This window comes from Pan troglodytes, chromosome 13 (assembly GCF_028858775.2).
Source record: "Pan troglodytes isolate AG18354 chromosome 13, NHGRI_mPanTro3-v2.0_pri, whole genome shotgun sequence".
Taxonomy (NCBI): domain Eukaryota; kingdom Metazoa; phylum Chordata; class Mammalia; order Primates; family Hominidae; genus Pan; species Pan troglodytes.
In genome coordinates this window covers 31,247,233-31,274,059 of record NC_072411.2, presented here as the reverse complement: position 1 = coordinate 31,274,059, position 26,827 = coordinate 31,247,233, and the positions used below count along the sequence as shown (strand labels likewise).

The 26,827-nt window shown below is 44.8% G+C and overlaps 1 protein-coding gene across 22 annotated transcripts in view; it reads left to right on the top strand.

Annotated features, from left to right (window-relative positions):
* Positions 1 to 26,827, top strand: part of PLEKHB2 (pleckstrin homology domain containing B2) — a 48,924-nt gene that overhangs the window by 10,052 nt on the left and 12,045 nt on the right. For 10 of the 22 annotated variants that reach the window (XM_009443308.4, XM_009443310.5, XM_009443309.5 and 7 more), the window contains 5 exon segments: positions 9,945 to 9,989; positions 14,743 to 14,895; positions 15,674 to 15,776; positions 19,695 to 19,734; positions 21,882 to 21,971. In XM_009443308.4, the coding sequence (XP_009441583.1) occupies positions 9,953 to 9,989; positions 14,743 to 14,895; positions 15,674 to 15,776; positions 19,695 to 19,734; positions 21,882 to 21,971 (423 nt within the window). In that variant the 5' untranslated portion in view covers positions 9,945 to 9,952. 22 annotated transcript variants of the gene reach the window in all.

The window sequence follows — 26,827 nt, the reverse complement described above, 5'->3', positions numbered from 1 at the left end:
CAGGCAGGGCAGGCCAACCAGATCAGAACCAGGAATTGGTCTCGGCTGATAGGGAGGTGGAAGGGAGGGATGCCTGTGCAGTAGTGCTGTGTAAGTCTCTGGGAGGCTGAAGGCATGTTGGTTGAGTGACAGTGTCCACTGCTCTGCTTTGTGATCAGGGTTCAGGATACAGTGGAAGAGCCTGGCAGGGGATACAGTGTAGATAGAAAGGGTTAGCTGTAGTCCAGTACAGGGGAGATGGGTCATTTAGGGAACAGGTGAGTGTGACCGCTGCTTTTGGACTGGGTGCCAGAGGCAAGGGTGGGTTGCTGCCAGTGGTGGAAACTGATGAAGCAAGTAATGTTCCCTGTTGTGGTGGTGGTGGTACCAGCTTGGTGACTGACAGGAGAGGCCAGTTGATGCAGACAAAGGATACACATCTCTTTAATGGAGATAAAGAGCGTATTCGCCTGCCTTCAGTAGCTGCCACCTTCCTGTCTCTGCCAGGTGGCAAAATGCCCCAGTCTCAGTCCCCCTAGAGGTCTTGTGGCTGATGATACTGTCTGATCCATGTGAAGGTACCACAGGTACCTTAGGAGGCGCCCAGTGTCATAGAACTTTTATTATATATCCCCTTATTTTTTTCTGACTTCTGGAGATTGGTGTGTAAGTGCTTGCCCAGCTGTGTAAGTCACTAAAACCGGTGTATTCCTGAAACCAACATATTCCTTACTGTGTGAATCCATGGTTGGTTTCCCCAGGGCCATTTCTCTCCAGCAGCTTGAGTATAGGCTGGCTCAAAGCCTGCTCCTGCAGTCTCCCCTGCTGTCCAGGTTTCAGTAGTCTCCCTTGCTATCCAGGTTTCAGTACACATGAGCTCTCAACTCAGAAGTCGAGTTTTTTTGTCTTAAAAGGGAAATCCCAATATTTAGATAGTAAATGCAACAAATGACCCCTACTATTAACATAGTAACCCTTCGCATTATCCAATGAGAGGATGTTACACAATTATCAAAGTGTTTCAAGTGTTTCAACCTTTTTTTTTCTTTTAATCAACCCCCTATCCTTAATTGTGTGAAATTGAACTCATATTGGAAGGTGTATTAGTCTGCTCTTAAGCTGCTAATGAAGACATACCTGAGACTGGGTAATTTGTAAAGGAAAGAGGTTTAATTGACTCACAGTTCCACATGGCTGGGGAGGCCTCACAATCATGGTGGAAGACAAATGATGAGCAAAGTTATGTCTCAATGGCAGCAGACAAGAGAGCTTGTGCAAAGGAACTCACATTTATTAAACCATCTGATCTTGTGAGACTTACTCACTACCATGAGAACAGTATGGGGGAAACTGCCCCCAAGATTCAATAATCGTCCCTTGGCCCTACCCTTGACACATGGGGCTTATTGCAATTCCAGGTGAGATTTGGGTGGGGACACAGCCAGACCATATCATTCCGCCCAGGTCCCTGCCAAATCTCATGTCCTCACATTTCAAAACCAATCATGCCTTCCCAGCAGTCCCCCAAAGTCTTAACTCATTTTAGCATTAACTCCAAAGTACACAGTCCAGGCCAGGCGCAGTGGCTCACACCTGTAATCTCAGCACTTTGGGAGGCCGAGGTGGGTGGATCACGAGGTCAGGAAATCAAGACCATCCTGGCTAACACGGTGAAACCCCGTCTCTACTAAAAATACAAAAAATTAGCCGGGTGTGGTGGCGGGTGCCTATAGTCCCAGCTACTCGGGAGGCTGAGGCAGGAGAATGGGCATGAACCCGGGAGGCGGAGCTTGCAATGAGCCGAGATGGCACCACTGCACTCCAGCCTGGGCGACAGAGCGAGACTCCATCTCAAAAAAAAAAAAAGTCCACAGTCCAAAGTCTCATCTGAGATAAAGCAGGTGTCTTCCACCTATGAGCCTGTAAAATCAACAGCAAGTTAGTTGCTTCCTAGATCCTGTGGGGGTACAGCCATTGGGTAAATACACCTGTTACAAATGGGAGAAATTGGCCAAAATGAAGGGACTGCAGGCCCCATGCAAGTCCAAAATCCAATGGGGCAGTCAATTTTTTTTTTTTTTTTTTTTTTTTGAGACAGAGTTTCACTCTTGTTGCCCAGGCTGGAGTGCAATGGCCTGGTCTTGGCTCACTGCAACCTCCACCTCCCGGGTTCAAGTGATTCTCCTGCCTCAGCCTCCTGAGTAGCTGGGATTACAGGTGCCTGCCACCACGCCCAGCTAATTTTTGTATTTTTAATAGAGACAACGTTTCACCATGTCAGTCAGGCTGGTCTCGAACTCCTGACCTGAGGCAATCCACCTGCCTTGGCCTCCCAAAGTGCTGGGATTACAGGCGTGAGCCACTGAGCCTGGCCAGGGCAGTCAAATCTTAAAGCTCCAAAATGATCTCCTTTGACTCCATGTCTCACATCCAGGTCATGCTGATGTAAGAGGTGGACTCCCATGGCCTTGGGCAGCTCCGTACATGTAGCTTTGCAGGGTACAGCCCCCCTTTTGGCAGCTTTCACCAGCTGGCATTGAGTGTCTACAGCTTTCCAGGTGCAGAGTGCAAGTTGGTGGATGTACCATTCTGGGGTCTGGAGGACATTGGCCCTCTTCTCACAGCTCCAGTACATAGTGTCCCAATGGGGACTCTGTGTGGGGGCTCCAACCCCATATTTCCCTTCCATACTGCCCTAGTAGAGGTTCTCTGTGAGGGCCCCACCTCTGCAGCAAACTTCTGCCTGGACCGCCAGGCATTTCCATACATCCTCTGAAATCTAGATGGAGGTTCCTGAACCTCAATTCTTGACTTCTGTGCACCTGCAGGATCAACACCACATGAAAGCTGCCAAGGCTTGGGGCTTGCACCCTCTGAAACCACAACCTGAGCTGTACCTTGGCCCCTTTTAGCCACTGCAGTGGCAGCTGGGACATAGGGCACCAAGTCCCTAGGCTGCACACAGCAGGGGGGCCGTGGGCCCGACCTGCAAAACCATTTTTTCCTTTTAGTCTTCCCGACGTGTGATGGGAGTGGCTGCTGCAAAGGTTTCTGACATGCCCTGGAGACTTTTTTTTTTTTTTTTTTGAGATGGAGTCTCTCTCTGTCCCCCAGGCTGGAGTGCAGTGGCACAATCTTGGCTCATTGCAAGCTCCGCCTCCCGGGTTCATGCCATTCTCCTGCCTCAGCCTCCCGTGTAGCTGGGACTGCAGGTGCCCGCCACCATGCCCAGCTAATTTTTTGTATTTTTAGTAGAGAGGGGGTTTCACCGTGTTAGCCAGGATGGTCTGGATCTCCTGACCTCATGATCCGCCTGCCTCAGCCTCCCAAAGTGCTGGGATTACAGGCGTGAGCCATGGCCCATCCCTGCCCTGGAGACATTTTGCCCATTGTCTTGGTGATTAACATAGGACTTCTTGTTACTTATGCAAATTTCTGCAGCAGGCTTGAATTTCTCCCCAGAAAATGGGTTTTTCTTTTCTGTTGCATCATCAGTTGGCAAATTTTCCAAACTTTTATGCTCTGCTTCTTCTTGAAGGCTTTGCTGCTTAGAAATTTCTTTTACTAGATACCCTAAATCATCTCTCTCAAGTTCAAACTTCCACAGATCTCTAGGACAGGGACAAAATACCACCAGTCTCTTTACATAACAATAGTGACCTTTACTCCAGTTCCCAACTAGTTCCTCATCTCCATCTGAGACCAGTGCAGCCTGGACCTTATTGTCCATATCACTATCAGCATTTTGGTCAAAGCCACTCAGCAAGTCTTTAGGAAGTTCCAAACTTTCCCACATCTTTCTGTCTTCTTCTGAGCCCTCCAAACTGTTCCAACCTCTGCCTTTTACCCGTTTCCAAAGTTGCTTCCACATTTTCAGTTATCTTTTCAGTAGCATTCCGCTGTACTGGTACCAGTTTACTGTATTAGTCTGTTCTCACGCTGCTAATAAAGATATACCCAAGACTGGGTGATTTATAAAGGAAGGAGGTTTAGTTGACTCACAGTTCCACATGGCTGGGGAGTTCTCACAATCATGGTGGAAGGCAAATGAGGAACAAAGTCATGTCTTACATGGTGGCAGGCAAGAGAACTTGTGCGGGGAACTCCCATTTATAAAATTGTCAGATCTTGTGAGACTTATTCACTACCATGAGAACAGTGTGGGGGAAACCGTCCCCATGATTCAATTATCTCCACCTGGCCTCACTGTTGACAGGTGGGGATTATTACAATTCAAGGTGAGATTTGGGTAGGAATAAAGCCAAACCATTATCAGAAAGTATGTCTTTTTTTTTTTTTTTTTTTTTTGAGATGGAGTCTGGCTCTTTTGCCAGGCTAGAGTGCAGTGGCATGATCTTGACTCACTGCAGTCTCCGCCTCCCGGGATCAAGTGATTCTTTTTTTTTTTTTTTTTTTTTTTTGAGACGGAGTCTCGCTCTGTCGCCCAGGCTGGAGTGCAGTGGCGCGATCTTGGCTCACTGCAAGCTCCGCCTCCCGGGTTCACGCCATTCTCCTGCCTCAGCCTCCCGAGTAGCTGGGACTACAGGCATGCGCCACCATGCCCAGCTAATTTTTAATATTTTTAGTAGAGACGGGGTTTCACCATATTGGCCAGGATGGTCTCGATCTCTTGATCTTGTGATCCACCTGCCTCAGTCTCCCAAAATGCCGGGATTACAGGCGTGAGCTACCGCGCCCGCCAGAAGGTATGTCTTTTCTTTAACACATTCTACTGTAATATATCTCATTTTAATCATCTTATACCCAGGGTACCTTTCAGCCTTAGTTGGTTGTAATGGACTGTAATTTTTACTTTGAATTTTACACTTGTGTCACAATTTAGCCATTAGATTCTCTTTCTTCAGCTGAGTGGCTTCTTGATGCTTTCTGAAGCCACTCTTGAAAGCATCTGTGCTTTTTGATAATAAGATATCCTGCCCCTAAACTGTAACTAGCTCATTTTCAAAGAGTACTGGCTTGTTTTAGAGGAGACTAGTGTTAGAGATAAAAATCTGCTCTGGGAGGTACATGAGATTGTTCCACAGAATGAGGAGAGGTAGACAGGATGACATGAGATAAGAAGCTACTTGAGTCAGCAGAGGAATTACTCTTTTAAAAAGTCAAGAGTTTCTGTTGCTAATTCCAGTTTAAGTTCTTTTCTGTCTCATAATCTGATTTCCCCTTTCTCTAATAGTTTTATTTTATATAGGCACATGAAAGATACGTTTATAATGTCCTCTAGATGTAGACATTTCCATTTCTTTTTTCTTTTTGAATCTTACTCAAGTGGCCCGAATTGATTCCCAAGTCTGCTGTTCAGTTTCTCCTTGTTGCCATCCCTTGAGACTCAACTGCCTGAAAAGTAAGAGAAACCCAGGCTAACCTCAAGGAAACACCAGAGAAAACATAGGCACAACATTCGTTGTATTAGTCTGTTCTCACACTCCTTTAAAGAACTACCTGAGACTGGGTAATTTATGAAGAAAAGAGGTTTAGTCGACTCAAGAGTTCTGCAGACTGTACAGGAGGCATGGCTGTGGAGGCCTCAGAAAGCTTACAATCATGGCAGAAGGCAAAGGGGAAGCAGGCATGTCTTCATGTGGCAGTAGGAGAGAGTGAACACACTTATAAACAAGTAGATCTCCTGAGAACTCTATCACAAGACCAGCAACAGGGATAGTTGCCACCATGATCCAGTCACCTCCCACCAGGCCCCTCTGCCAACACTGGGGATTACAATTCAACATGAGATTTTGGGTGGGGACACAGAGCCAAACCATATCATCTGGCAAATCAGATGTTCACCCACACAATTAGTACATAATACTCCAAGATACCAGGAAATCTCAGGATCCTTAAGGTTTTACCTAAAAGTCTCTTTTAACTCTTTATCGGCCAGGCACAGTGGCTCATGCCTGTAATCCCAGCACTTCGGGATGCCAAAGCAGGCAGATCACTTGAGGTCAGGAGTTTGAGACCATCCTGGCCAACATGGTGAAAGCCTGTCTCCACTAAAAATATAAAAATTAGCTGGGTGTGGTGACACCTGTAATCGCAGCTGCTTGGGAGGCTGAGGCATGAGAATTGCTTGAACCTCAGAGGCGGAGGTTGCAGTGAGCCTAGATAGTGCCATTGCACTCCAGCCTGAGTGACAGCTAAACTCTGTCCAAAAAAAAAGATAGCAAATGTAGCCAAATTAATATCAAGAACCATTAGAAGGCTGGGCATGGTGGCTCACACCTGTAATCCCAGCACTTTGAGAAGCTGAGGCGGGTGGATTGCCTGGCCAACGTGGCGAAATCCTGTCTCTACTTAAAATACAAAAAATTAGCTGGGTGTGATGGCACACGCCCGTAATTCTAGCTACTTGGGAGGCTGAGGCAGGAGAATTGCTTGAACCTGGGAGGTGGAGGCTGCAGCGAGCGGAGATCATTGCACTCCAGCCTGGGCGATGGCACAAACAAAGAAACAAACAAACCCATTAGAAATGTAAAGAAATTGACCACAGAAGTTCAGGAGACTCCTGTTACTCCACGTTTTTATATTCACTGTGTCCCGTAACCGCCCGCGAAGTTGCATGGCTGTGTTTCAGTCAGGTTTTGTATTTGTCATGACTACGTAGTTCTCAGTACCTTTTCTAGTAATTTTTAGCCTGTTCTCATTTTTTTTTTTGTATGAAATATACTGGGAATTCACATTATGGATGCAGGAAGCTGTAGTATGAATATAAATATCTAGGATTTGACGTGAATGCGTACGTGCTTTGCCCTCTCATTTTTTTGTGTTCTGGGTTAATAACCCCACTGCACAGATGTGATACTGTCTACAACATTCCTTCCTTTTTGTTTCGCCTGTTTCTTCTGCTGTACTAAGCTACATGAGAGTAGCATTTTGGCTTGGTCACTGCTGTATCCTTAGTGTCTAAGACAAGGCTGGACACAAGTAAGGTGTTCTAAGAATATTTAATGAAAATATGATGCTGGTAGTTCTCTGCCTCAAATCCTTTTGGAAGTAAAATGATTGTTTTAGGATATTTTAGGCTGTAAGTTGCAGGAAACCAAATTCAACCATCTTAAGTGATAAACCCATCATGCTGCTTAGTAGAAAGTCTTGGGTAAGGGTGGGTTTGGGGGTTGGTTAAGTGGCTCAGCAGTGTGAGCTCTGCTGTCTCTGCGTCAGCTGCCCCCAGCCGGTTCCTCATGGTCAGAAGGTGGCTGCCAGCACAGTGAGCAGCAGTGTGCTTCCCTGTTAACATCATCTGAGAGACAGGGAGACTGGCTTTTGTTTGCTGGGGATTGTATGTTTGAGAACCTAAATGTGGTAGAGAAAGATTGGGGAAAAATGAAAAACATTTCGTTTCTTGGTAAGGACAGATAGCATGAATTGAAAAAAACTGCAAAGAGAGCAAGAAGCTTCAGCGTGCATGATTTTGGAGATGCCGGAGTATGGGGTGACTGAGGCTTGTGGCACTCTTTTTAAAGGTTTGGAGAAAGATGAGAAGTCAGCCATGCTTAGATATGGGGAAGGAGCTACATTAGAGACTCATTTGTTCTTCTGAGGTGCCCACTTGCGCTTTTGCTAACCTTACCAACCTTAGTGCCTTAAAGAAATAGCTAAAAACGCTAAAGCAAGGCCAGGCGCGGTGGCTCATGCCTGTAATCCCAGCACTTTGGGAGACCAAGGTGGGCATATCACGAGGTCAGGAGATCGAGACCATCCTGGCTAACATGGTGAAACCCCGTCTTTACTGAAAATACAAGAAAAAATTAGCCGGGCTTGGTGGCGGGCACCTGTAGTCCCAGCTACTTGGGAGGCTGATGCAGGAGAATGGCGTGAACCCAGGAGGCGGAGCTTGCAGTGAGCCGAGATCGCGCCACTGCACTCCAGCCTGGGTGACAGAGCAAGACTCCGTCTCAAAAAAAAAAAAAAAAGCTAAAGCAGAAAACAAAAGTGGCCCATGGTCTCAGCTTCCAGATAATAACTATTGGTTTCAAAAAATAAAATGGGCTGGGTGCGGTGGCTCATGCCTGTAATCCCAGCACTTTGGGAGGCCGAGGCAGGTGGGTCACCTGAGGTCAGGAGTTCGAGACCAGCCTGACCAATATGGTGAAACCCCGTCTTTGCTAAAAATACAAAAATCAGCCGGGCATGGTGGCATGCTCCTGTAGTCCCAGCTACTCGGGGAGGCTGAGACAGGAAAATTGCTTGAACCTGGAGGGCGGAGGTTGCAGTGAGCTGAGATCGCGCCACTGCACTCCAGCCTGGACATCGCAGCAAGAATCCATCTCACACACAAAAAAGCATGCAAACTGTTAACTGTTTCAAACAGTACAGAAAGGGGTAATGGGACCAATCACCCTCTTTGTTCTGTGACACACACAGAATCGCCTCATTTTGTTTCCAGAGACACATCTTTCACAGGTTTTAGGATTCCTCCCAGGAGGCAGCCTGCAGCACATGCTGCTCCGCCTTGCCTGCCTGGTGATCTGTCCTGTGTGGAGGTACCCGCTCAGCAGTCCTCCGTCGTGGGGCATGTTGGCGCGCTTCTGCAGTATGTGTGATGTTGCCGCGAGTGTTTATATATATATCTGTGTTGGTGAACCTCTGCACATATCTCAGTGAGGCAAATTCCTAGTCATGGTGAGATTGCTGAGGCAAAGTATATGAACTATTAAAGTTTCAATAGATTTTGTCAAATTTCCCTTTGGAAAGGTTGCATCAGTTTTCTTTCTGCCATTGTGCTTTCTCCTTGCTGGGTGTCTTGGAGGTTTTCATTTGTGCCCACCTGATAGGTACAGTAGTTTACTGTACAGTTGGAATTGTATCTGTTGAATTGAGTGGGAAATTCAGTGTCTTTTTACGAGTTTGTTGTTCTTTTTTCTGTGTGTTCTTTTTTCTGTGAACTGCTAAATTATTGCCTTTTCTGTATGATATGTGTGAACTTTGTAAGTGAAGGAAATAAGCTCCTTGCTGCCATATGGTTATGAATATTTCTTCTTTTTTTTTTTTTTTTTTTGAGACAGAGTCTTACTCTGTTGCCCAGGCTGGAGTGCAGTGGTGCAATCTCGGCTCACCGCATACTCCGCCTCCTGGGTTCAAGCAATTCTCCTACCTCAGCCTCCTGAGTAGCTGGGATTACAGGCACGGACCACCACACCTGGCTAATTTTTATATTTTTAGTAGAGACGGGGTTTCACCATGTTGGTCAGGCTGGTCTCAAACTCCTGACCTCCTGATCCGCCCACCTCGGCCTCCCAAAGTGCTGGGATTACAGGCATGAGCTGCTGCACCCGGCCAATTTTTGTATTTTTAGTAGAGATGAGGTTTCACCATGTTGGCCAGGCTGGTCTCGAATTCCTGACCTCGGGTGATCCACCCTCCTCGGCCTGAGCCACCGTGCCCAGCCGTGACTGTTTCTTCTAATTTATCACTTTTAAAGTCTCATTTAACTTTTTTTCCATACAGAAGATTTAAATTTTTATGGAGTTGACTTTATGAACCTTTTTCTTGATGATTTTTGTTTTTTTGCCCTGACCTGGCCACTCCATGTCACTCACTGCTGACACCAGTGCAGCACCCCTGCCTGGGCCATGTGGACCCCACTGGGAACGCCAAATGTAGGCACCTCAGGGCTCCAGCAAGCCACGAGAATCCCCCATGTCCTTGACAGAGCTAAATCCTATGTCCCTGGGGCTGCTTTATGTTTGTTGAGTGGTGTTAGACTCAGTCAGGTGGGCTGGGTGGTGAGGCTGAAGGCGAGTGTGGGAGGAAGGGAGGGGGTACAGAGTGCGGGGCACATGAACCCCAATGAGGAGGTATTTGTTAAATGCCAGGGGGGCACTGAGCTAAAATGGCCTTGGGCCCTTCCTCAGCTGATGCTGAAGGGGATAAGGATACAGACTCGGGCCGGACAGGCTATTCTCTTTCTGGGTATGATTTTGAACCTGCCTGTTTTTGTTCTGTAGGTGAAGAGATGGCGTTTGTGAAGAGTGGCTGGTTGCTGCGACAGAGTGAGTACAGGATGTGCGGCCTGCGATCGGCATTGCCGAAGGGCAGTCTCTATTTCTGTTTGCTTAAAGTTGATCATATTTAAAAGCAAATAACAAAGTTTTATGAGTGCTATGGCCTTGAGTTTCCCCTTGGACATTCCTAGATCTCTGTGAACTGTCTTGCACACCACGGAGCTCCTCCTTGGTTGCTGAGTTGACAGGAACCAGGAAATGATGGCAGTCCCTGCTGCTTTTGCTCTCCTCACTAGCATGCTTTACTTTTTAATTTTAATTTATTTTATTTATTTATTTTTTGAGGCAGAGTTTCACTCTTGTTGTGGAGTGCAGTGGCGCGATCTCGGCTCACCGCAGCCTCCGCTTCCTGGGTTCAAGTGATTCTCCTGCCTCAGCCTCCCGAGTAGCTGGGATCACAGGCACACACCACCATGCCCGGCTAATTTTGTATTTTTAGTAGAGAAGGGGTTTCTCCATGTTGGCCAGGCTGGTCTCAAACTCCCGACCTCAGGTGATCTGCCCGCCTGGGTTCCCAAAGTGTTGGGATTACAAGCGTGAGCCACCGTGCCCAGCTGCATGCTTTATTATTAATGATGGATCTGGGACTGCCTGGATCTAACTGAGCCCAGCTGAGATACTGGAACAGAGGTGCTGGTCACTCTGCCTCTCTTATCTGGGGATTGAGCAGTGACTCAGATTCTCAAATATTGGAGTCTTTGTAATTATGTGGCTGAAGAGTTGATCTGAGGCAATGAGTTCATCTAAAACCAAAACTTTTGTGTCTCCAAAAGGACTAGAGATAAGAGACTCAGTTCTTTTTTTATGGGATTGAGATCCACTTTCCTAGGCTTATCTCTGCAAACCTGTCTTTCATACACTGTCTGCTTATCTCTGAGGCTGTCACTCCAGGTGGGATTCATACTGTGTTTTATTTTTATTTATTTATTTATTTATTTTTTGAGATGGAATTTTGCTCTTGTTGCCCAGGCGCGATCTTGGCTCACTGCAACCTCCGCCTCCCAGGTTCAAGTAATTCTCCTGCCTCAGCCTCCCGAGTAGCCGGGATTACAGGCGCACGCCACCATGCCTGGCTAATTTTGTATTTTTAGTAGAGACGGAGTTTCTCCATGTTGAGCCTGGTCTCGAACTCCTGACCTCAGGTGATCTGCCCGCCTCGGCCTCCCAAAGTGCTGGGATTACAGGCAAAGTGCTGGGATTACAGGCGTGAGCCACCGCGCCCGGCCTCATACTGTGTTTTAAAGTGGGAAGAACCAGTCTTATTTATTAAAAAAAGCAAGCAGAATATTCTGCTATACTAGAAAGAGTGAAGTTAAGGGAAAAGTGACTACCATGTCATTTATGATTCTAGTCAAAAACTGAGCTGTATCACATACCATTGATTGTTCAGAGACTTGAGTTTATCTATGAGGGTTACTTTCAGAAATTTAGCTAAAGTCAAGTCTACCAGTAAGAATTGATGGCATACCTGAGATGGTTTATCAAAACTATTGTTTACGAATTGTTTGTGTTCCTGTTAAATAGATTTCATGTATATATTCTTAATTCTCACAACAGCTGTATGAGAGGTAAGTGGTATTATTTCCAGTTGAAGAAATTGAGATTCAGTGAGGTTAGGTACTTGTCTAAGTGTAAACTGTGGGTGACAAACCTACATTCAAAGTCAGGACTGTGTGATTTCAACACTGACATTATATGCACCCAGAGACCGGTCTTCAGCCTGTGTGTCTGTGACTAGTTCCATGTTCCCAACCTGGAGCTGAACTGTATGTCCCCTTGTCTGTTAGTCCTGTAGTCTTAGAATAGACAAAGGTGTCGTAATGTTAGCTTCACAAAGAAAGTCCTGGCTTGTTGAAGTCTAGCCCAAGTTTCCTAGTCTTGGGTTTTGTGGTCTCAACCTCCCCATGGTCAGGGGACATGGGGACCCTTGCTCAGACCTTGAGGGTGTGCCCTCCTTTGGCCCTTTGGATGTCCTTTGCCACACCCTTGTTTGAGGGCAAGCTTTCCCTTTTCCACCACAACTTGAAGTAAGTGCTCTGTCAACATAGTGATCAGTGACTCTTTTGACAATTTTGTGCTCCCCATCACGCCTAGCATGGTGATGTACACAAAATAGATGTACTTTAAATAAGTCACATAGACTTTTCCAGTGTTCTGGTCCATGGGTGTTTCAGAAGTGTGTATTCAGACGATTTACTCTGTATATAACCCCATCCCCATATGTATGGGTTAATTTTCCTTCTTTCCTGAAAGTAGAAGTATCAATGCCAGTAAAACGAGGTGAGATACATTACATTCACGGGGTTGTAGAGCAGCAGAGATACACATGTGATGTGGTCACATGTAGGCAAAGCCAGCCTCGGGACTTCTTTTCCTGCCATTGCCACATATACTGTTGGGACCCAGTCCTGGCCTCTGGAGGACAGCCTGACTTGGGAGTCTGCAGCCAGGGCTTTGATGGCAGGTGAGATACTTGGGCAGAACTCCCTGACCCAGTGGTTCCACCTGTCTCTGTGTTTCTGTGGCTCTATTTAGTAGGGCTTTTTGTTTGTTTGAGACAGAGTCTTGCTTTGTCGCCCAGGCTGGAGTGCAATGGCATGATCTCAACTTACTGCAACCTCTGCCTCCTGGCTTCAAGCAATTTTCCTGCTTCAGCCTCCTGAGTAGCTGGGATTACAGGTGTGCGCCACCATGCCAGGCTAATTTTTATATCTTTAGTAGAGATGGGATTTCACCATGTTGGCCTTGCTGGTCTTGAACTTCTGACCTCCTGGTCCACCCCCCCTGCCCTCGGCCTCCCAAAGTGCTAGGATTACAGGCATGAGCCACTGTGCCTGGCTTTTTTTTTTTTTTTCTTTTTAAGACAGGGTCTTGCTCTGTTGCCTAGGCTGGAGTGCAGTGGCGTGATAACTGCTCACTACAGCCTTGATCTTCCAGGTTCAGGTGGTCCTCCTGACTCAGACTCCCAAGTAGCTGGGACTGCTGGCTTGTGTTAGCATGTCTGGCTATTTTTCTCTTTGTAGAGACGGGATCTTGCTTTGTAGTCCAGGCTGGTCTCAAACTCCTGGGCTCAGGTGATCCTTCCACTTCAGCCTCCCAAAGTGCTGGAATTACAGATATGAGCCATTGCGCCCAGCCTATTTGGTAGTTTCTGCACAGCTCAGGTAGTCAGTCAAGTGGATGCTTGGGTATCACTTAGTGGTCAGTTAGGCAAGTGCAGTGGACACCCCTCCTGGTGAGGAGAGTGCCTGATACTACTGGCAGGAAAGCCGAATGGCGCATATCTGGTTGACACCAGTTGCAGGCACAGCAACATAAAGGGAAGTACACGAAATGGGATTGTGTGTGTTGGCCAAGAATGGGATGAGGCGTACAGGAACAGAAGGTGTAGTGGGCAGTGAATGGATGTAAGGAAGGTAAAGAGATGACCAGAGCTACAACTGGCCTTTAAGTCCACTGCAGGGGTTTTCCCTTCATGCAATCAAGGAAATTACTGTTTTATATACCAAGTTAAAGGAAATTACTGTTTTATATACCACGTTAAATACCTGGTCCAAGATCACAAATGAAAGATTGAATTTGCTCAAGCTGACAGAAGTACGTGAGGTAGTAGGATGTGCACAGTAGGATATAGGGCCTGGTCTATATCCTGCTGTGCTCATTTATCCAGTGTATGCATCAGGAAGGGGGAGCCTTCCACACTGTGGGCTTCTGTGGGAAATGGTAGGAAAGAGTATCTGTGAAAACTCTTAAGGACAAAGGAAAAAAAACGTGTTTTTTCTTTTTTTTTTTTGAGACGGAGTCTTGCTCTGTCCCCCAGGTTGGAGGGCAGTGGTGCGATCTTGGCTCACTGCAACCTCCACCTCCTGCGTTCAAGCGATTCTCCTGCCTCAGCCTCCCTAGTAGCTGGGATTACAGGTACGAGCCACCACGCCCAGCTAATTTTTTGTATTTTTAGAGATGGGATTTCACCATCGTGGCCAGGCTGGTCTCGAATTCCTGGCCTCAAGTGATCCATCTGCCTCGGCCTCCCAAAGTGCTGGGATTACACGCGTGAACCACCGTGCCTGGCCAAAACGTGTTTTTTCAAAAGAGAAAGATATTATTTTTATTTGCATATAGAGACTTCACAGTCCAGCATTTTCTGATCAATCTAGCAAATTTAGACAATATTTGGAAATTTAGAAAGTTGAAAAGTTTGAGAGGTTTAAAGTTTAGTACTGTATGAGGAATTAAATGTTAGATATGTTTCATTTGCTGAAAAGCAAGCTTTTTAATAGAAACCCTAACCGGAAAGTGTTGGAACTTCTAAGTTGGTTGGCAGCATTCTCTGTTGACAGTGTGTGCTGCATGCAGCCTGTTAAAGCACCAGTGGGCGGGCCCTGTGCTCTGCTTTCCCTTTCATTGTGAGGGACTGCTTTGGGTAATTCTATACAGGTGTAATTAAGGGGCCAGGGGAAGAGTTCTTTTTGTTTCTGCTGTGAATTAGAGGACTATGTCCTTGCTCTTTTGGCGCAAAGCCAACCTTTCAGATTTCTAAATTTTGAAAGCTGAGCATGGTGGCATGTGCCTGTAGTCGCAGCTAAACGGGAGGCTGAAATGGGAGGATTGCTTGAGCCCAGGAGTTCAAGGCTGCAGTGAGCTATGATCATGTTTGTGAATAGCCACTGCATTCCAACTTGGGCGAAATAGTAAGACTGTCTCTAAAAAAAAAAAACAACCGTACTATTTTTTTTTCTAGGTACTATTTTGAAGCGCTGGAAGAAGAACTGGTTTGATCTGTGGTCGGATGGTCACCTGATCTATTATGATGACCAGACTCGGCAGAATATGGAGGATAAGGTCCACATGCCAATGGACTGCATCAACATCCGCACGGGGCAGGAATGTCGGGGTAAGCTGGCCTGTCTTGGCCAACTTCTGTCTTCTGCTCTTCCTCTGTCTTGCTGGGAGCTTGGTCCTCTTCCTTCCCTGTTCTGCTTTCATTAACAGATTGAAGAAGGGCTCCATCTCAGAGGGGCGACCACAGTGGGGCCCCAGGCACTTAGATTGTGAACCACATGGTCGGGAAATATCAGTGTTCTCAGTCCACGTCCCTCGTTCTCGTGGAGAGGGAGCCAGAGCTCTGGGAACCTCAGGAAGCACAGGCCACCCTAGACTGCGTTGATTTTGTACTCAGAAACTGGCTTCTGTTTGATGGTGACTCCAGTCAATTGCTTAAAATCCGGGATGTTGGCCAGGCATGGTGGCTCATGGCTGTAATCCCAGCACTTTGGGAGGCCGAGGTGGGTGGATCACGAGGGCAGGAGTTCAAGACCACCCTGGCCAAGATGGTGAAACCCCAACTCTACTAAAAATACAAAAAAATTAGCCGGGTGTGGTGGCAGGTGCCTGTAATCTGGCTACTCAGGAGGCTGAGGTAGAGAATTGCTTGAACCTGGGAGTCAGAGGTTGCAGTGAGCCCAGTATATTTTGTGGACGTCATCTTGGCAGCTGGTCTTGTCAGTCAGCCTAGCTATGTTCTTTCTGCATTCTTGGAAAGGCAGAGGGTTCTTTCATAGATGTAGCACTTGATTTATTGTCTAGTCCTTTGCTTCTCTGAGCTGGTAGTTCTTAGAAAATGTAAGAAGAAATCCTGAAAAAAGTTCCTTTATTCTGCTTATTTTTCATAGATACTCAGCCCCCGGATGGAAAGTCAAAAGACTGCATGCTCCAGATTGTTTGTCGAGATGGGAAAACAATTAGTCTTTGTGCAGAAAGCACAGATGATTGCTTGTAAGTTTTGCTTTCTTATGTGTTTAATTTAAAAAGTATTTTCTATTTTAACTTCTGATTACCAAAAAATGAAAAGAAAGGGCGTGGAGTTTTCTTTCAGGCATCAGAATAAGGGACTCAGTGGATGTATGAGAGAAATGCAAGAGTCGCTTTTCCAATTCTAGTTTCTGCCTCTCTCAGACTGCCTAGGCCGATCCCATTGTGGTGAAAATGGCAGAAAGGAATAGCAGTCTCATCATGCTGTCTTTCATTATTAGATTCACAGTGGGTAACGGGCATAGTTGAAATAAAATGACCAGAAAAGCAAGAAAGTAAAGAGTAAGGAAACTGTCAGTTCCTAGGGCTGCTGTCACAAATTGCTGAACACTGAGTGACGGAAATGGCAGAAATTCATTGTCTCATAGTTCTGGAGGCTGGAAGTCTGGAATCAGTGTGTCAGCAGATCCTTGCTCCCTCTGAGATGCTGGGTAGGATCCTTTCTTGCCTCTTCCTAGCTTCTGGTGGTTGCTGGTAGTCCTTGGTGTTCTTTGGCTGACAGCCACATCACTCCAGTCTCTGCCTCTGTTGTCACATGGCCTTCTTCGGCTGTGTCTGTGTCCAGAATTCTCTTTTCTTATAAAGGACACCAATCATAATGGATTAAGGACCCACCTTAATTCACTATGACCTTATCTTAATTTGATTCCATATGCAAATATCCTATTTCCACATAAGGTCCCATTTGAGGGTACTGGGGATTAGGATTTATACATATCTTTTTCATGAGGACACAATTCAACCCATAATAGAGACTTTTGAGAAAGATGGTGAAATGGATTAGAGATCATCTTCCCTGAGGGGAAAACATTTCAATGGTGCAACCAAATAAAGAAGTTTGATCTCAAGCACAAACGACAAACAGTTAAAGAAAGAAATAGATGATTCTACTGAGATGTTCCTCAATCCTACCCGAATCCCAGAAGCAGTGGCAAGATGAGTTAATTAAATCTTGCAAATTTTCAGTATTACCCTGTAATCTGGAGTGATGCTGATTAAGTGTAAGTTACTTTTTGGAAAAGCTAGGGAAAAAATCCTTGAGAATGTGATGTCCTTGGGGCCTCAGCAGAGGCTGGATGGTTCTCCCAGGACTCATCATTGCAGGGCAGTGAAAGGCACTGAAGCTCACAGGAGTTGGGTAATTTTCTGTCTGGTGAAGTGAGCCCTAGCATGGGACATTCAAAGGAATATGCTCAGAAGAGAGTGTAGGACCCAGAATTTTCAGAAAAGACTTACTCGGTCTCAGAAGAAATGTCCTTCTCTTCTAGCCCTGTGCCCTCAGATTACAGAATGTTGATTGTGAGGGTAACACCTAGCCATCAAACTGTTGCTGGGCTGGACTGAGGTAGAACAGGGTGGAACTACCAGTTGATACCAGATTAGGTAGGAAGCGTGTCAAGGAGAAATAACTCATACTTTATGAGAGCAAACAGCAGTTTTAGATATCACTTCCCATGTTAAACGTGAGCAGGATGTAAAGAAGTGGCTTGGCAACTATGCAGATATACCATGAAGGAAAAATAAGAAAAGGAAAATGCAAGCCTCAGGAAAAGCACCTAGAGTGGAGGAAAATAAAACCCAAGAAACAGGAGCAGAGTCTTCAGGAATGCTTTCCTGGCCACCATATTTAAAATTGTATCTCCTTGTCCCCATACACACTCACCATCTATCAACTATTTATCTTGTTCATCATCTGCTTTCATTAGAATATATGCTGTGTGAGGGCAGAGATTTATGTTTCTTTTCTGCTCTTTTGTGTCTGTAACTTAGAAGGTCTGTCGCTGTCAAGAGGATGCCATTCACGTTATAATCTGATGAAAGTGGTCTTCCCTTGAATACAACCCCAAATGAAAAGTGAATCATTGGCATGGAGGAAAAGACTGGAGATACTCTCAGTGACGGGAAAAAGATGAAAAGATCAGAGATATGTTAGACTAAAAAAAGTTCAGAAAGATTATTGATGTCCATAAAGTGTACAACCCAAAAGAGAGAATTAGAAATCTAAGGCAAGAAAAATGTTCTGAAATAATCGAACTGAATTGGCAGACCAAAGTCCCTACTAGACTCTTCCACCTGATATGACAACAAAATCTATATAAGATATATGAATAATCCAGTATGATACCCTTTAGCAAAGTGAATGACAATGGTATGCCACATACAAAATCAGTTGGGGAATTTTGCAACTTAACTGCATTCCTTAGAAAGCTAGAACACTTGGGCTGGGTGTGGTGGCTCAAGCTTGTAATCCCAGCACTTTGGGAGGTCAAGGCGGATGGATCACCTGAGGTCAGGAGTTCGAGACCAGCCTGGCCAACATGGTGAAACCTCGTCTCTACTAAAAATACAAAAATTAGCCAGGCGTGGTCGCAGGCACCTGTAATCCCAGCTACTTGGGAGGCTGAGGCAGGAGAATGGCGTGAACCTGGGAGGTGGAGGTTGCGGTGAGCCAAGATCACACCACTGTACTCCAGCCTGGACAACAGAGTGAGACTCCATCTCAAAAAAAAAAAAAAAAGCCAGAACACTTGAAAATAAGTGAATGAATCTTTCAACTCAGGGAGATAGTAAAATGAGAATAAAACATAAAAGGAATTGATGAAGATAAGAGGGATAGGGTCAGTAAGAAAAGTAAGGGGTAAAGGAGTGAGGGAGTGCACAAGAGAACACTTTTTTGTTTTTTGAGATGGAGTTTCGCTCTTGTTGCCCAGGCTAGAGTGCAATGGTATAATCTCCGCTCATTGCAACCTCTGCCTCCCGGGTTCAAGCACTTCTCCTGCCTCAGCCTCTGGAGTAGCTGAAATTACAGGCATGTGCCACCACGCCCAGCTAATTTTGTGTTTTTAGTAGAAGCTTGGTTTTACCATGTTGGCCAGGCTGGTCTCGAACTCCTGACCTCAGGTGATCACCTACCTTGACCTCCCGAAGTGCTGGGATTACAGGCGTGAGAGACTGCTTTTTGCCTATGAATTAAGAAAGCTCTTGTGATACTTAAGGTTCAGATATCTAGTTTTTTTTGACAATATAGTGTAAAGTTGGTAGGTATAGAGATTGTTAGAATCGTTTTGCAGGGCATTTTGGCAATACCTGCTGAAATAAATTATGTTTTTATCCTTTGATGTGGCATTTTCAGTCTTTGGAATTTGCCCTATGGAGATGTTTACATAAGAGTGCAAGGGTAATAGGGATGTTAATAGCATTCTTTTCTTCTTTTTTTTTTCTTGAGATAGAGCCCCCCTCTCTCATCCAGGCTAGAGTGCAGTGGTGTGATCTTGGCTCACTACAGCCTCGACCTCCCAGGCGCAAGCTATTCTCCCACCTCAGCCTCCCAAGTAGCTTGGACTGCAGGCATGCGCCACCATGCCCGGCTAATGTTTATATTTTTTGTAGAGCTAGGATTTCACTATGTTGCCCAGGCTGGTCTTGAACTCCTGGGCTCAAGTGATCCCCCTGCCTTGGCCTCCCATAGTGCTGGGATTACAGGCATGAGGCACTACATCCGGTCCCCAGCATTCTTTTTAATGTTGAAAAATTGCTAATCTAAATTTTTTACTCATATCGTGGAATATTATATAGCTGGTAAAAAGGAAGTAGATCTGTGTGTATGCCATGAACTGACAAAGCAAGTGGCAGTACATTTCACATTTATTAAAAAGTAAAGTAAAAAGTATAGTATAGATTATGTTTTAAATATTACATATCTATTATGTATGTAATTTTTAAAAATATATATTCCTAGTGCATGTCTCAAGTGGTTTGGGGCAAAGCCTGAAGACTTGTTTTTTAAACAGATCTTTTCAGGAATTCTGATGCCAGCCCAGGTTTCAGAATCATTGCAATGTTGGATTGCCTTAAATAAAGTACCCTTTTTCTTTTCTACAGGGCCTGGAAATTTACACTCCAAGATTCTAGGACAAACACAGTAAGTTGCTAATGGCAATCACCAATAATTTTTTTTTTTTTTTTTTTTTTTTTGACAAGGTGTCACTCTTTCACTCAGGCTTGAGTGCAGTGGTGCTGTCTCAGCTCACTGCAGCCTCTACCTCTCGGGCTCAAGTAGTCCTCCCACCTCAGCCTCCCCTTCCCAGTAGCTGGGACTATAGGCCCATGCTACCACGCCCAGCTTATTTGAAAAAATTTTTTCGTAGAGACAAAGTCTCACTATATTACCCATGCTGGTATCCAACTTCTGGGCTCAAGTGATCCTCCCACTTTCGCCTCCCAAAGTGCTGGGATTACAGGCATGAGCCACCACACGCGGCCACCAGTAATGTTTTCACATGGTCTTGTGTAACAGTTGGAGAATGGGGAAAACGGGTTTCTTGACCATCTGGCCACAAATGGGCAGGTAGTGCTGGGCAGGGCGCCTTTTGCCAACAGTGAGCAAGCTGGGTTTGTCAAATGTTTTGGCAGGAGGCACCCTGCTCATACAGGCATGCTTGTTCCAGTGTTGCTTTCTAGAAATGCTTGTATTTCTCAAAGTTCTGCAACACTTGGAATTGTGCTGTGGTTTGCAGTAAAGGCTTAGAAAGAACTGCAGGATCCTTTTCACGCATGGGAGCTCAGCCTGTGAAACAAACATTTTTGTGACTTGTACTTGTCTCTCGTCCTGTTTCTGGCCTTAGGAGGTCACTGAGACAGTGAACCTCATTTGTAGAGCCTCGTAATGCCGTCTTTATCTGTCAGTGATCAAGGGAGTGTGTTACTCTGGTCAGAGTTTTCATTCTTTAGATGGGATTTTTCCCTCCTTTATTTCTGTAAGAAAAGAAGAAGGTGGATCAAGCTTACAGAAGAATGTGTGCATGTGGGAGAAGAAAGTAAAAGGCTTAATATCCTAATAGCGTCAGTGTTCTCTTCCTTTGTTAGCACACAACAACTTCATTCTAAGCTTACTCTACAGCCGCAGTTACCTTTTCTTCATGAAAATCCCTTTTTTTTTTGGGGGGGGGGTAAAATTAGTATTAACAATCCATACAGTTAAGGGCAAGCTCCCCAAATGATTCTTTGTGTGGATTTTTTTTTTTTTTTGAGACAGTCTCGCTCTGTCGCCCAGGCCAGAGTGCAGTGGAGCGATCTCGGCTCACTGCAACCTCTGCCTCCTGGGTTCAAGCAGTTCTCCTGCCTCAGAATCCTGAATAGCTGGGATTACAGGCACGTGCCACCACGCCCAGCTAATTTTTGTATTTTTAGTAGAGATGGGGTTTCATCATGTTGGTCAGGCTGGTCTCAACTCCTGACCTAGTGATCTGCCTGCCTTGACCTCCCAAAATGCTGTGATTAAAGGCATGAGCCATTGCGCCTGGCCACTTTTTTTTTTAAGAGCTAACATGTTTTTCTTTAAATTATACTGGGGAGTAATTTAATGAAGAATTTTGTTTTTTAAGGTAAAAAACAGACTTATGTATAGGACATATCTCTTGATACATTTTAGATTGTAGGGTTTTTATTTGTGAATAAAGGACTGTTGAGAGTGCTGTAACATCTTTATTTTTTTGGAGACAGTCTCGCCTTGTTGCCTGGGCTGGAGTGCAGTGACTTGATCTTGGCTCACTGCAGTCTCGAGCTCCTGGGCTCGAGTGATCCTTGAGACTTAGCCTTCTGAGTAGCTGGGGCCATAAGCACCATGCCCAGTTAATTTCTTGTTTTTTGTAGAGATGAGCTGTCCCTCTGTTGCCTAGGCTGGCCTTGGAACTCCTGGGCTCTAGCGATCCTCTCACCCAGCCTCCCCAAAGTGTTGGGATTACAGGTGTGAGCCATTGCACCTGGCCTGATGTAACATCTTTTAAAAGGCATTGGGTAACAGTGGGGCCTCTGAGTGCCTTCCTGGCTGTGAGAGCTGTAGTCCTGTTAGGGGCCGAGTGAGGACCACTTTGCTCTTGCATTTAGAGGATACCAGAATAGGGGTGGGGGCCCCCACTGGACTGGGGGAATTTTTCCTGTTTTGCAGAGAGCTATGTATCTTTTTGTTTTTTAAAATTTTTAATTTGCTAAATAAAAGGGACAATGCACAGCATCGAGCACACAGCTGCTGGGAAGCGTCCTGTCCTCACCCTCTCCTGTCTCCCGCAGGCGTATGTGGGCTCTGCAGTCATGACCGATGAGACATCCGTGGTTTCCTCACCTCCACCATACACGGCCTATGCTGCACCGGCCCCTGAGGTAGGGAGAACCCTGAGCCTCCAGGTGAGGGAAGTTTGGGGTCTCTGCTGCTGTCCTGCTTAGTTTTGTTTTTTAAATGAAATTAGAAATGTACTCTAAACCTTTTCTTCTTAAAACAGATGATTTCTTATCAACGTTTGTTTTCATGAAATGAAGCAACTATTTTATATAGTTCAGCACATTATAACGTGCTGTATTAATGTGTAACACGTTTTTAAGATAGATCTAAAAATGCATCATGTTAATGATAGTTGCTTTGGGTAATGAGATTTTGATGATCTGTAGTTTATATGGAATGAATTATTTGAATTCTCCTTATAGTCAGAAAAAAATGCTATATTTTAGGGAAAATAACCTTAAAAAATCATGTCAAATACATTGGGATGTTCTCTTGTTGGGGTGCTGACTGAGCTAGTGGAACGTATGTAAGTCTGTTGTGTGGAACACGCAGCTTTTTAAAAAATTGAATTTTGAAATAATTATAGATTCACAAGAAGTTGCAAAGGTAGCTTTGAGAGTCTCATGTGCTTTTTATGTGTTTTCCCCATTTGTTAATATTAGATCAAATTAAACCCAGGAATTTGGAATTGTTGTGGTATTTAAGAGTAATCCTGTGTCATTTTCTCATACGTGTAGATTGTGTAGCTACCACCTCAATCAAGATAAAGAATTCTTCACAAAATCTTCCTGCTGTGACACCCTTTAATAGTCATGCCATCCCTCTGCTTCCCTAAACCCTGTCAATCACTGAACTGTTCTCCAGCTCTATAGTTTTATCATTTCAACAATGTCATATCAATGAAATCATATAGCACGTGGTCTTATGAGTTTAACGTATTTCACTCAGTATTTGCCCTTGAGATCTGTCCAAGTTGCTCTTTGTCAATAATCCTTTTTATTGCTGAGTGGTTTGTTTTTTTTTTGAGATGGAGTCTTGCTCTATCGCCCAGGCTGGAGTGCAGTGGCTCGATCTCGGCTCACTGCAAGCTGCGCCTCCCAGGTTCTCGGCATTCTCCTGCCTCAGCCTCTCGAGTAGCTGGGACTACAGGCGCCCGCCACCACGCCCTGCTAAATTTTTGTATTTTTAGTAGAGACGGGGTTTCACCGTGTTAGCCAGGATGGTCTCAATCTCCTGACCTCATGGTCCGCCCACCTCGGCCTCCCAAAGTGCTGGGTTACAGGTGTCAGCCACTGCACCCGGCCCTTTTGAGATGGAGTTTCGCTTTTGTTGCCTATACTGGAGTGCAGTGGCACGATCTCGGCTCACCACAACCTCCACCTCCCGGGTTCAAGCGGTTCTCCTGCCTCAGCCTCCCAAAGAGCTAGGATTACAGGCATGAGCTGATTTATTGGCTTTTCCTTTTCTAGGTTGTGCTTTTGCTGTCAGGTTAAAACTTAACATGACAAACCTAGCCCAAGTTTCCTAAGATTTTCTCCTACATTATTTTCTGAAAGTTTTATAGTGAGGTTTTATAATTAGTCTGTATTAATTTTGAATTAATTTTTTATAAGATAGATGTCTCTTTCAGGGCTCTGTTGAGTGTATCTCTTTCTGAGGTCTGTGGTCTGCTCCATTGTTCTGTATTGTTACCTTCCTTTGATCCCACACAGTCTTAATTATTGCAGCTATATAAAAAGTCTTGGAACTGGGTGGACTGATCAACACCCTCTTTGTTCCTTTTGGAAATGTTTTAGCTATTCTGGTTCCATTAGCTTTCCATATACATTAGAATAAATTTGTGTATATCTACAATGAAATCTTGCAAGGCTTTTGCAGGAATTGCCTTAAACCTGTGTCATATTTATTTGGAGAGTAATGACATCTTTATTGAATGTTGAATCTTCCAGTTATAAACATGGACTGCATGTGTTTTTAGATCCTCTTTGATTTTTTTCATCAGCATTTTGAGGTTTTCAGTATAAAAATCCCATACATGTTTTGTTAGATTTATAAGTGTTTCAGTTTTTTTAGTGATTGCATATGGTATTACATTTTTAGTTTTAGTTTCCTTTGTTTACTGCCAGTATAGAGAAATAGAATTGATTTTTGTAGGTTGATCTTGCAGATTGTAAACTTTCTCTTTTTTTTTTGAGACAGAGTGTCTCTCTTATTGCCCAGGCTGGAGTGCAGTGGCGCGATCTTGGCTGACTGCACCCTCCGCCTCCTGGGTTCAAGCGATTCTCCTGCCTCAGCCTCCTGAGTAGCCGGGATTACAGGCACGTGCCACCACACTAATTTTTTGTATTTTTAGTAGAGATGGGGTTTCACCATGATGGCCAGGCTAGTTTCGAACTCCTGACCACAGGTGATCCACCTGCCTTGGCCTTCCAAAGTGCTGGGATTACAGGCATGAGCCATGGTGCCTGGTCGGCGCCTGTAAACTTTCTAAGCTCACTCTATTTCCTTTTTCTGTAGATTCTTTGGGATATACTACATAGGCAATCATGTCATCTACAAATAGGAATCTGTTTTCTTTATAACCTTTATGCCTTCTGTTTCCTTACCTTGCCTTGTTGCCTTGGTTAGACCTTCAAATATTATGTAGAATAGCAGTAGTGAGAGAAGACATTCCTTGCCTTGTTCCTGATTTTAGGGGGGATGTATTCAGTGTTTTTTTTTGAGATGGAGTCTTGCTCTGTCGCCCAGGCTCTGGAGTGCAGTGGCGAGATCTCGGCTCACTGCAAGCTCCGCCTCCCGGGTTCACACCATTCTGCCTCAGCCTTTCTAGTAGTTGTGACTACAGGCACCTGCCACCATGCCCGGCTAATTTTTTTATTTTTTTTATTTTTAGTAGAGACGGGGTTTCACCATGTTAGCCAGGACGGTCTCGATCCCTGACCTTGTGATCCACCCACCTTGGCCTCCCAGAGTGCTAGGATTACAGGCGTGAGCCACCGCGCCTGGCCAGTGTATTCAGTTTTAAGTATGCATTCATTTATTATGAATGTACTGTTTAATTCAGTATTTAATTAGTACTGAATTCAGTATTTAGTTTTACATATGCATATATTTAGTATTTAATGCATTCATTAAGTATGCTGTTAGCTGGAGGTTTTTTATATTTATTCTTTATCAGGTTTAGGAATTCCCTTTTTCTAGTTTCCAGGAGTGTTTATCATGACTGGTTGTCAGTTGCTTGCCTGCCTGTCTTCCTGCCTCCTCCCTCCCTCCCTCCCTCCCTCCCTCCCTCTCTCCTTTCCCCCCTCCCGTCCCCTCTCCTCCTCTCCTCTCCTCTCCTCTCTCCCCTGACCCCCTGAGAGATGAGGTCTCACTCTCTTGCCCAGGATGGAGTGCAGTGGTACTATCATTAGCTCACTTCAGCCTGGAATTCCTGGGCTGAGGCAATCCTCTTGCCTCAGCCTCCTGAGCCACCATGGCTGCAAAAAAAATTTTTTTTTTTTTTGTAGAGACAGGGTCTTGTTCTGTTGCCCAGGGTGGTCTTGAACTCCTGGCCTCAAACAATCCTCCTGCCTGGGCCTCCCAAAGTGATTTTGTTAAATACTTTTTCTACAGTAATTAATATGATCATGAGATTTTTCTTTTCTTTTTAGCCTGCTAATATGGTGGATTATAGTGTTTGGTTTTCACATACTGAACCAGCCTTGCATTCCTTGGAATAAAGCCTACTTGGTCATGGTGTATGATTCTTTTTATTTATTGCTGAATTCAGTTTGCTAATATTTGTTAAGGATTTTTGCATCTATATTTATGAGGGATATTGGTCTATAGTTTTCTTTTTTTGTACTTTGTTTTGTTTTATCAAGGCAATACTGACCTTATAGAATAAATTGGAAAGTGTTTTCTGCTCTTTTCTTTTCTGGGAGAAATTGTGTAGAATTGGCATTAATTCTTCTTTAAAATTTGGTAGAAATCTCCAGTGAAACTGTCAGGGCCTGGAGATTTCTTTTTTGGGAGATTTTAAGTGACAACATCTTTTTTCTTTTTTTCTTTCTTTTCTTTTTTTTTTTTTTTTTTTTTTTTGAGACGGAGTCTCACTCTTGTCGCCCAGGCTGGAGTGCAGTGGCGTGATCTCGGCTCACTGCAAGCTCCGCCTCCCGTGTTCACGCCATTCTTCTGCCTCAGCCTCCTGAGTAGCTGGGACTACAGGCGCCTGCCACCACGCCCGGCTAATTTTTTTGTATTTTTAGTAGAGACGGGGTTTCACCGTGTTAGCCAGGATGGTCTCGATCTCCTGACCTCGTGATCTGCCCGCCTCGGCCTCCCAGAGTGCTGGGATTACAGGCGTGAGCCACTGTGCCCGGCCTCTTTTTACTTTTTTTGTCTTAACCAACACACATCTATTCGTCACAGTTCTGGAGGCTGAAAGCCCAAGGTCAAGGTGTTGGGCAGCATTGGTTCTCCTGAGGCCCCTCCTGCGCTTGCACATGGCCTCCTCCTCCCTGTATCCTCACATGACCTTTCTTCTGGGTCCACCGCAGATACAGCTTTCTTATTAGTGACTGGTCTACTCAAATTCTCTAGTTTGTATGGAGTAGGTTTTGACAGTTTGTAGTTTTTGTGGAATTGTTCCTTTTCTTATAGGTTGTCTGACTTAGATGTGTAGAGTTCTTTATGGTGTTTTCTTATTATCCTTGTGATGTCTGCAGAGTCTATAGTAAAAATCCTCCAGTTCATTCCTGATACTGGTAATTTGTCTTTGCTCTTTTTGACAGTTTACTAAAGGTTTTATTAATTTTATGAATAGTTTCAAAGAAATAGCTTTTCGTTTTGTTCACTTTTTCTGTCTCTCAATTTCATTGATTCTATTCTTTTATTTCCTTCCTTCTGCTTGCTCTGTGGACTTTGGTTTTCAAAAGTTTGACTATAATGTGTATTTGTGTGGATTTCTTTGGGA